Source organism: Salvelinus namaycush, chromosome 27 (assembly GCF_016432855.1).
Source record: "Salvelinus namaycush isolate Seneca chromosome 27, SaNama_1.0, whole genome shotgun sequence".
NCBI lineage: Eukaryota > Metazoa > Chordata > Actinopteri > Salmoniformes > Salmonidae > Salvelinus > Salvelinus namaycush.
Window position 1 is genome coordinate 10,220,370 of NC_052333.1, and position 11,591 is coordinate 10,231,960.

Below are 11,591 nucleotides of genomic sequence, written 5' to 3' on the forward strand. Positions count from 1 at the left end.
GATGTTTTTTCTTTCAACTTTGAAAATAACTTTGCCCTTTCTGCTGCATGTGAGGAATGTTGGTTCACGTCTCTGAGAGATCATTAGATTAACCTTAACTAGCGCACATCATCTCCCAGTAATTATTTTAATACACACTGCTCATTAGTGATGCCACAATGTTAATTTAACAAGGTAGAGAAAATCATGTTCTGGGATGCGCTTGAAATGGCAATCTGTTCCCTATATAGTGCCCTTCATTTGACCAGAGCCATGGAGGTATGTAGTGCACTATGTGTGTGCCAGTTTCTTGAAATACTTTGCAAATGCAACTTATTTCTATATGAAAACTGAACTGGTCTATTGATTCCTTTTCAGTAGATGCTCTTATACAGAGCAACCTACAGTAATGAGTGCATACGGTTTCCTACTAGTCCCCAGTGGGAATCAAACCGACAACTCTAACATTTCAAGCGTCATGCTCTACTGAGACACAAACCACTTGATGTCACATGGTACTCAATTACTGTATTGGTCATTGTTTTTCTTCATTTTGATGGAAAGTCTACAGGTACAAACCTAGAAGACTATGTACAATACGGTACATGTACATTCATTGGTTTGTAAGGATGGTAAATTAATACTGTTTTCCATGTTATTTGATCAAGTAAAACATTTAATTTGATATGGAAGTTGTGTGTCTTTGCCCATAACTTTGCACCTTTTGATGACAATTGCAGAGAAAGGGACATGGCAACAACTCTTACAATTCCAACTATTGAATCCTGAAAGATACTGTTCTTAATTATACAGCTACCTTTTTGACCAAAGTGGAGATGCAGAATATATATATATTTTTTCTCAAGCTACAGATGTCTATATTGGTCCGCTAATACTAGTAAAGGCCCATTGCACTACTTTTGTGAAAATATATAGTTTTCAATATATATATATATTTATTGTAATTCTGATTTTTCAGGGGGTGCTGCATCACCTTCAGCCCCCTACTTCCCGTGGCTATTCCATACTACTAGGGTGCTTTCTCACCAGCTTCTCAGGTTTACTGTTCATTTGAGCGATATGAAGTGGAAGGGAGTTCCATGTAATAATGGCTCTATATAATACTGTAAGCTTTCTTGATTTTGTTCTGGATTTGGGGACTGTGAAAAGACCCGTGTGGGCATGTCTGGTGGGGTAAGTGTGTTGGTCAGAGCTGTGTGTAAGTTGGCTATGCAAACAATTTGGAATTTACAACACATTAATGTTTCTTATAAAAAGAAGAAGTGATGCAGTCAGTCTCTCCTCAACTCTTAGCCAAGAGAGACTGGCATGCATAGGATTTATATCAGCCCTCTGATTACAACGAAGAGCAAGACGTGCCGCTCTGTTCCCTGCAGCACTCTACCACACGACAATAATCAAGATAAGACAAGACTAGTTCATCTAACTATCATAGACCAGGGAGATATAGTTCATCTGACTATCATAGACCAGTGAGATATAGTTCATCTGACTATCAGAGACCAGGGAGATATAGTTCATCTGACTATTAGAGACCAGGGAGATATAGTTCATCTGACTATCATAGACCAGTGAGATATAGTTCATCTGGCCATTAGAGACCAGGGAGATATAGTTTGTCTGGCCGTTAGAAACCAGGGAGATATAGTTTGTCTGGCCATTAGAGACCAGGGTGTAACGTCCTGACCAGAGTTCTTATGTGTTTTGCTTGTTTAGTGTTGGTCAGGACGTGAGCTGGGTGGGAATTCTATGTTGTGTGTCTAGTTCGTCTGTTTCTATGTTCAGCCTGATATGGTTCTCAATCAGAGACAGCTGTCAATCGTTGTCCCTGATTGAGAATCATATATAGGTGGCTTGTTTTGTGTTGGGGATTGTGGGTGGTTGTTTCCTGTCTCTGTGTTTGTGTTCTGCACCAGATGGGACTGTGACGGTATGTTCTTTTGTTATTTTGTATAGTGTTTTTGTTTTGTCTAATTAAATTCATTATGTCAAATTACCACGCTGCACATTGGTCCTCTGATCCTTCTCGCCTCTCCTCGTCTGAGGAGGAGGACGAAGTAGACTGCCGTTACAGAACCACCCACCAAACCCGGATCAAGCAGCGTGAGAACGGGCAGCAGCGACAGCAGCAGCGGTACCAGGAGGAATGGTCATGGGAGCAAATATTGAACGGAGAAGGACCCTGGGCTAAGGTTGGAGAATATCGCCGCTCTCGGGAAGAGATGGAGGCAGCTAAAGCCCAGGAGCGGTGGTATGAGGAGGCAGCACGGAAGCGTGGCTGGAAGCCCGTGAAGAAACCCCAAAAATGTCTTGGGGGGGGGGGGGGGGGGGGGGGGGGGGCTAAAGGGTAGTGTGGCGAAGGTAGGTAGGAAACCTGCGCCCACTTCCCATGCTTACCGTGGAGAGCGGGAGTACGGGCAGACACCGTGTTATGCGGAAGAGCGCACGGTGTCTCCTGTACGGGTGCATAGCCCGGTGCGGGTTATTCCACCTCCCCGCAATGGGCGGGCTAGAGTGAGCATTGAGCCAAGTGCCATGAAGCCGGCTCTACATATCTGGCCTCCAGTACGTCTCCTCGGGCCGGTGTACATGGCACCAGCCTTACGCATGGTGTCCCCGGTTCGCCAACACAGCCCAGTGCAGGTTATTCCACCTCCCCGCACTGGACGGGCTACGGGGAGCATGCAACCAGGTAAGGTTGGGCAGGCTCAGTGCTCAAGGGAGCCAGTACGCCTGCACGGTCCGGTATATCCGGCGCTACCTTCCCGCTCCAGCCCAGTACCACCAGTGCCTACACCACGCACCAGGCTTCCAGTGCGTCTCCAGAGCCCTGTTCCTCCTCCACGCACTCTCCCTGTGGTGCGTGTCTCCAGCCCAGTACCTCCAGTTCCGGCACCACGCACCAAGCTTCCTGTGCGTCTCCAGAGCCCTGTACGCACTGTTCCTTCTCCCCGCACTCGCCCTGAGGTGCGTGCCCTCAGCCCGGTACCACCAGTGCCGGTACCACGCACCAGGCCTATAGTGCGCATCGAGAGTCCAGTGTGCCCTGTTCCTGCTCCCCGCACTAGCCTTGAGGTGCGTGTCTCCAGTCCGATACCACCTGTTCCGGCACCACGCACCAGGCCTACTGTGCGCCTCAGCAGGTCAGAGTCGGCCGTCTGCCCAACGCCGCCTGCACTGCTCGTCTGTCCAGCGCCGTCTGAGCTGCCTGCCTGCCCAGCGCCGTCTGAACTGCCTGCACTGCTCGTCTGCTCAACGCCGCCTGCACTGCTCGTCTGTCCAGCGCCGTCTGAGCTATCCGTCTGCCCAGCGCCGTCTGAGCCATCCGTCTGCCCAGCGCCGTCTGAGCCATCCGTCTGCCCAGCGCCGTCTGAGCCATCCGTCTGCCCAGCGCCGTCTGAGCCATCCGTCTGCCCAGCGCCGTCTGAGCCATCCGTCTGCCCAGCGCCGTCTGAGCCATCCGTCTGCCCAGCGCCGTCTGAGCCATCCGTCTGCCCAGCGCCGTCTGAGCCATCTGTCTGCCCAGCGCTATCTGAGCCATCCGTCTGCCACGAGCCATTAGAGCCGCCCGTCTGTCCCGAGCCATTAGAGCCGTCCGTCAGTCAGGAGCCGCTAGAGCCGTCCGTCAGTCAGGAGCTGCCAGAGACGCCAGCCAGTCAGGAGCTGCCAGAGACGCCAGCCAGTCAGGAGCTGCCAGAGACGCCAGCCAGTCAGGAGCTGCCAGAGACGCCAGCCAGTCAGGAGCTGCCAGAGACGCCAGCCAGTCAGGAGCTGCCAGAGCCGCCAGACAGTCATGAGCTGCCCTACAGTCATGAGCTGCCCTCCAGTCATGAGCTGCCCTCCAGTCATGAGCTGCCCTCCAGTCATGAGCCATTCAGTCCGGAGCTGCCATTCGTCCTGAGCTGCCTCTCTGTCCGGAGTTGCCCCTCTGTGCGGAGTTGCCCCTCTGTCCTGAGCTACCTCTCTGTCCTGAGCTACCTCTCTGTCCTGAGCTACCTCTCTGTCCTGAGCTACCTCCTAAATCATGTGGGGGCCTTGGGGAGGATTCTTAGGCCAAGGTCGTGGGCGAGGGTCGCCACTCAAAGGACGCTAAGGAGGGGGACAAAGACAGTGGTGGAGTGGTGTCCTCGTCCACCGCCGGAGCCGCCACCGCGGACAGATGCCCACCCAGACCCTCCCCTTGAGTTTTAGGGGTGCGTTCGGAGTCCGCACCTCAGGGGGGGGGTACTGTAACGTCCTGACCAGAGTTCTTATGTGTTTTGCTTGTTTAGTGTTGGTCAGGACGTGAGCTGGGTGGGAATTCTATGTTGTGTGTCTAGTTCGTCTGTTTCTATGTTCAGCCTGATATGGTTCTCAATCAGAGACAGCTGTCAATCGTTGTCCCTGATTGAGAATCATATATAGGTGGCTTGTTTTGTGTTGGGGATTGTGGGTGGTTGTTTCCTGTCTCTGTGTTTGTGTTCTGCACCAGATGGGACTGTGACGGTATGTTCTTTTGTTATTTTGTATAGTGTTTTTGTTTTGTCTAATTAAATTCATTATGTCAAATTACCACGCTGCACATTGGTCCTCTGATCCTTCTCGCCTCTCCTCGTCTGAGGAGGAGGACGAAGTAGACTGCCGTTACACAGGGAGATATAGTTCATCTGGCCATTAGAGACCAGGGAGATATAGTTTGTCTGGCCGTTAGAGACCAGTGAGATATAGTTCATCTGACTATTAGAGACCAGGGAGATATAGTTCATCTGGCCATTAGAGACCAGGGAGACATAGTTTGTCTGACTATCAGAGACCAGGGAGATATAGCTTGTCTGGCCGTTAGAGACCAGGGAGATATAGTTTGTCTGGCCGTTATAGACCAGGGAGATATAGTTCGTCTGGCCATTAGAGACCAGGGAGATATAGTTTGTCTGGCCATTAGAGACCAGGGAGATATGGTTTGTCTGGCCATTAGAGACCAGGGAGATATGGTTCATCTGGCCATTAGAGACCAGGGAGATATAGTTCATCTGGCCATTAGAGATCAGGGAGATATGGTTTGTTTGGCCATTAGAAACCAGGGAGATATAGTTCATCTGGCCATTAGAGATCAGGGAGATATGGTTTGTCTGGCCATTAGAGACCAGGGAGATATAGTTTGTCTGGCCATTAGAGACCAGGGAGATATGGTTTGTTTGGCCGTTAGAGACCAGGGAGATATAGTTTGTCTGGCCGTTAGAGACCAGGGAGAAATAGTTTGTCTGGCCGTTAGAAACCAGGTAGATATGGTTTGTCTGGCCGTTAGAGACCAGGGAGATATAGTTTGTCTGGCCGTTAGAGACCAGGGAGATATAGTTTGTCTGGCCGTTAGAGACCAGGGAGATATAGTTCGTCTGACTATCAGAGACCAGGGAGATATAGTTCATCTGGCCATTAGAGACCAGGGAGATATAGTTTGTCTGGCCATTAGAGACCAGGGAGATATAGTTTGTCTGGCCATTAGAGACCAGGGAGATATAGTTTGTCTGGCCGTTAGAGACCAGGGAGATATAGTTCATCTGACTATTAGAGACCAGGGAGATATAGTTTGTCTGGCCGTTAGAGACCAGGGAGATATAGTTTGTCTGGCCGTTAGAGACCAGGGAGATATAGTTTGTCTGGCCGTTAGAGACCAGGGAGATATAGTTTGTCTGGCCATTAGAGACCAGGGAGATATAGTTTGTCTGACTATCAGAGACCAGGGAGATATAGTTTGTCTGGCCATTAGAGACCAGGGAGATATAGTTTGTCTGTCCATTAGAGACCAGGGAGATATAGTTTGTCTGGCCATTAGAGACCAGGGTGATATGGTTCATCTGGCTATTATAGTTCAGGGAGATATAGTTCATCTGGCTATTAGAGTCCAGGGAGAGTTCGTGTTTTTAAAAGGGCAATCGCACCTGGATAAAGGTTAGACACAGCGTGAAACACAGAGCAAAGCTGTCCTCACTAGACCCCCTCATCAGACAGCATCCTCTTAGAAAGCCAAACCCGCCCACTGGTTTCCATGTTCTAAAAGATATGAGAGTGCCACTGAGAGGCCAGTGCCCTTCACAAGCAGGGAAGAGATCTTCAGCCAGCTTAAGCCCATCATTTCCATTGTTTGAGCCAGGTAGAGAGGAAAGGGAGCCAGTCAGACACCTGTTTCATGAGGCGATGCTACATTTCAGGCTCTAGAGGTGAAAATAGAGGCACGTAATGACGGCAGGCGGCAGATAATGTCATGGGTATCACATATCCACAGAGAGGATCCTTCTGGCAATATCTGGAGAGTTCCCCAACTCAACCAAGTTTTGTTGTGGTTGATGTGAATAGTTAAATCGGTGCAATTTTGCATTTGTAGTGACAAATAACTGTTGATTGTGTTGAATTTACAGGTACTTGATTCTGAAATGGCACAAAGTCACAGGTCTACTCACAGCCGGATAAGTACTGTGTCGCACATCACATGTCACTGTCATATAAGAAATTAAACTTTCTTCCAAGAACCTTTTCAAAGAACTCTGTAGATCAAAAGAATTCCATCCCATCAGGTAGAGAAGACCTTTATGGTCTACATGTTGTCTGACTTATTGTGTGTACACAATGACTCTCACATTTTGGAGAGGCAATATTGTGGGCTGCCTTCTATTTGCTGTGGACCCACTACAACTCAACTACAGAAATTGAATTTTCTCTTGCAGTAGGGTGATCAAATTAAGATCCTACATCTGTATATGCCCATAGGCTGGAGGCACTCTTCCTTGATGTCAGGCCAGCATTTTGTGACCATTCCTCTGAGCTTGGCTACAGAGGCAGAATAACCTTGTGTTTGATTTACGGAGGTAATCACAGAAGGATGGTTCCACACCTCTCACCTGCATTCACCTTGCTTATTTCAGGGGTTGTAAGTTCAGCTCTCAGGAGGTGGAGCGCTCTACAGCGGTTAGTATGGACACAAAGTTAGTATGGAATACCACGTTATTAACATGCACAAATCCAATAGTTCCAATGTGTTTACCTGCCAAGTCTGTCTGCTGACAATGGCTGAAATTCCTTTTGATATAAAGTCATTAACCTTTGGAAGCTGCCATGTGCAGTGCACAGAAGACTGTGCGAGCTGAGATTGAAGTATTATTTCACTTTGTGAATGTTTCGGAAAATGCATTAGGTTAAAGAAATGTGTTGGTGTGTGTCTGTGTTCAGGGGATTTGTTTGATTGAAAACAACTGTGGCACGTGTGCAGCTTGACTGTATCTATAGAGGGAGAAGGAAGATTCTACCTACAGACTAAAGGTATATGCTCCTGCCAATCATAATACAAAAGTCTCTGAATAAGCACATATTATTTGAAATAAAAGATGAATCATCAAACTCAGTGTTCAGTGAATGCCAGACCATGTAATTTAGGGGAGTTTAACTTTTTTCATAGGCATTCAGATGAAATTCTAAAACCTTTTGATTACATCCTTTGAACATTCAAATCACATGAACTATTTTATCCATGCAGGTCTTAAGATACCAAGCTCTTCGGATGTGAAAGCTAAACCCTCAGTTACGTAGTGGTGGTCTAGTTTCCAGACCAATTCTTGATCTGTCACTACCGTAGAGACTGTGTGGAGGGCAGTGTATGCCATGCTTTAGAGTCAGACAGGCTTAGACAGGCTTTCACAAAGCCTACTGCAGAGTTATACAGTACAGTGGACCTGTGTTTCCATAACATGGTCAAGTGACAGAGAACAGAAGCGGTGAGACAGATAGGCAGGGAGTGTCAGCCAGGCCAGCCCAGCCATGGACCAGACCAGAGAGTTCAACTCAGGGGTGAGATAGAGACTCCACTCATTTTAATCCAACACTGGATGATGGACTCTGGGGAAAGTGTGATGCCATGTATTGGTACGAAAACAGCCAGAGCACTCAGTCACAAGGTGTTACGTTTAGCCTGCATCCCAAATGGCCACCAATCCCCTTTGTAGTGCTCTAGTTTGACCAGGGCCCAAAGGGCTCTGTAGTGCACTATATACAGTAGGAAATAGGGTGGCATTTGGGCCACATTTTTGTACTGACACACGACAGCCACAGCTTGTGGGCAATGGTCAGAAAATGTACTTCTCCTATAGGACGATTGAATTATTATATCAGTCACCTCAACTTGACCAAACTTCTTGATTCCCTTTTGGGGGGATAATTCAAAGGGATGTATGAGTGAAATGCATTTTATTTTATTTTTATTTCACCTTTATTTAACTAGGCAAGTCAGTTAAGAACAATTTCTTATTTACAATGACGGCCTGCCCCGAACCCGGACGACGCTGGGCCAGTTGTACGCCGCCCTACGCATGATGAAGGGATGAAAGGAAGAAGGGCAAAAACTGGTTCAATCAATATTTCCACGTAATTTCAACGAAAATGCAATGTGATAACGTTGACTCAACGTGAGAAAATGATTTTGATTTTTCAAAGTCATCAACATAAGAGCTTTTAGTCTTTTAACCTAAATCCAATAAAATAGTGAATTTTTTTGTTGATTTCATGTTGAATTCACGTTAGTTGAAAACTGAACCAAATGTAAATCAAACCTAGATGTTGATCTGTGCCCAGTGGGAGGGGTGCTGCTGCTTACTCAATCCAGGAGTAAATGTGGGTGGAAGTCTGTAAAACGTTGCCTTGGATCCCCACCCAGTGGCTGTTTATGCTCCAGGTCCTGCTGCCAAGCTGTGAGGTCATGCTGAAGAAAGGTCCTTACAGACGGATGACCGGATCCACCCACAGATAGAGGGGTTAGAATGAATAGACTCTGATAAATCCCACACGCCCACTCTGTTTATTATGGATACTAGGACCACAGTCTACATGGAGCCTGGGTGGTTATCCTGTGATGCAGCTTTCCACTTGTTATTGTTTTATATTTTTATAAATGAATAAGATACATACACACAGACATAAACAGCCTAACATCAACATGACCTTCCTGTCTCCACTTCATCCTCTCCCCTCCAGAGGTAGGCAGGCCTATAGCATAAAGCACTCAAAATCAACTCTGAACCTCAAAGCCAGTTCCACTGCATTTTTTCATTGATCCCCTTTAATCAGGGACTGATTTACACCTGGGACACCAGGTGGGTGCAATTAATTGTCAGATAGAACAGAAAACCAGCAGGCTTTGGACCTCGTAGGGTCAGAGTTGAATACCTCTGGCCTGAAGTCTATTCAATCGGGGGGCTAGTGTCAGTCTGTTATATCTGGAGTATTTCTCCTGTCTTATCCGGTGTCCTGTGTGAATTTAAGTATGCTCTCGCTAATTCTTTCTTTCTTTCTCTCTCTCGGAGGACCTGAGCCCTAGGACCATGCCTCAGGACTACCTGGCCTGATGACTCCTTGCTGTCCCCAATCCACCTGGCCATGCTGCTGCTCCAGTTTCAACTGTTCTGCCTGCGGCTATGGAACCCTGACCTGTTTACCGGACGTGCTGCCTGTCCCAGACCTGCTGTTTTCAACTCTCTAGAGACTGCAGGAGCGGTAGAGATACTCTGAATGATCAGCTATGAAAAGCCAACTGACATTTACTCCTGAGGTGCTGACCTGTTGCACCCTCGACAACCACTGTGATTATTATTATTTGACCCTGCTGGTCATCTATGAACATTTGAACATCTTGGCCATGTTCTGTTATAATCTCCACCCGGCACAGCCAGATGGGGACTGGCCAACCCTCATAGCCTGGTTCCTCTCTAGGTTTCGTCCTAGGTTTTGGCCTTTCTAGGGAGCTTTTCCTAGCCACCGTGCTTCTACACCTGCATTGGTTGCTGTTTGGGGTTTTAGGCTGGGTTTCTGTACAGCACTTTGAGATATCAGCTGATGTAAGAAGGGCTTTATAAATATTTTGATTTGATTTGATTTGAAATGGCAAATAGGCCTACTGAATGATGTAATTCAGGGGTAGGCAACCCTGTTCCTGGAGTACCGCAGGTACTTCAGGATTTTTTTCCCAACTAGGCACCACACTTGACCAACTGAGCTAATTGATCAGTTCAGTGACTGCCTGAATTCAACACACCTGGTCTTCCAGGTCAGTTAAATCAGAATGTATGAAGTGCCTGTGACACTCCAGGACCAGGGTTGCCTACCCCTGATGTAGTTGCCTACATAGCAACACAAAGAATAAGAAAAGAAAGCAATGCATTGGAGATGCGTCAAAGTATTACAGATCATTCTTCTTTTTCATTTTTAGATGGTCATAAGATTCATACGGGGAATAATTTTTTCTGCACAAAATAAATAAGTACATTTACTTTCTCAAAATACAGTGTTTGTATCCCAAATGGCACCACATTCCTGATTTAGTGCACTGCTTTTTACCAGTGTCCTATGGGCCCTGGTCAAAAGCTGTGCACTATACGCGGAATAGGGTTCCATTTGGAATGTCCATCCTATTTCTTTTTCCCAAGGGCAGCTGTAAGGGGGGTAATGCTGCCACTAGGAGGCGCCTAAAGTTCTGTTACTCTGTTACTAATGAAAAAATACTGTTTTGTTATTGTCTTTTCTTACTAGCACTGACTGCTGATAAGTACTTTGAGGAAAAATGTACTTGATACCATTGTGAATGTTGTTGTCCCACCTAGCTATCTTAAGATGAACGCACTAATAAGAGCTTCTGCTAAATTACTAAAATGTAAAAGTGTAAAATGTTTGATTTCTATAGACTTTCAACCAATATTATGGTGACTGAATATTGCCTTAGAACAACAGGCTTATGCAGCATATGAGGTAAAGGGTCTGATAACTCATGAAATGGAATGATTAGCACATGGGATCCATTGTTCTCTATATAAAAGTAATTTAAATAAAACAGTGAATTACCAGTAAATTGCCTAACCCATTGTTCTGCCACTAATACAGTGGCCTGACTTGAAACTGATCGCACAGCTCGAGCACTCCACCAGCAAATGCCGTGAAAATGTTCCTTCTCTGTAATAGACTTAGTGAATTATTTTCTATTACAAAAAAAAACTCTGATTTCGAATCTCAGAGTTTTTTTTTGTAATAGAAAATAATTCACTAAGTCTATTACAGAGAAGGAACATTTTCACAGCATTTGCTGGTGGTTTTATCTCATGACAAAGTGACAAAAAACAGGGATACATTTTTTTATGTGATTAAAATTAAGAACGGTCTTTTCTGAAATGCGTCTTTTTTTGTTGTTGACAAAAGCAAGGAGTGGAAACTTAAAAGTAACAAGTTACATACAACTATGGGAACATTTTCATTCCCTCTAAATTCTTCTTAATGCTTCCTCCATTTCTGGTCCATGGGTGTTCAATTGGATTGGAAGAATTGTGTCACTGTTCGCCTCCTTCCCAACGCTAGCATTCCGTCACCTCATCTAAGGACAGGGAGATAGATAGGTCTATTTGTGACCCGATTCAGGAAACTAGGCATATGTCGCAAGTTACGACTTCACGTAAAAAAATATATTTTTATCAAAATGAGTTTTTTGGCAGAAATGCCTTCTAGAACATGTGAACTTCCATGTGCCTTAATAACAAACTTGTATGCCGTCTGTAAATACGAATAACATTGTTAAATTATGAGCC

At 46.1% G+C, this 11,591-nt stretch overlaps 1 protein-coding gene across 1 annotated transcript in view; it reads right to left on the bottom strand.

Moving 5' to 3' along the window:
- The window catches only part of LOC120022026, a 101,410-nt gene extending 95,543 nt beyond the window's left edge, over positions 1 to 5,867 (bottom strand). Inside the window, exon 1 of the mRNA XM_038965824.1 lies at positions 4,628 to 5,867. Coding sequence (XP_038821752.1) covers positions 4,628 to 5,867 — 1,240 coding nt within the window. The remainder of the gene's footprint in view (positions 1 to 4,627) is intronic.
- Positions 5,868 to 11,591: the final 5,724 nt, after the last annotated feature.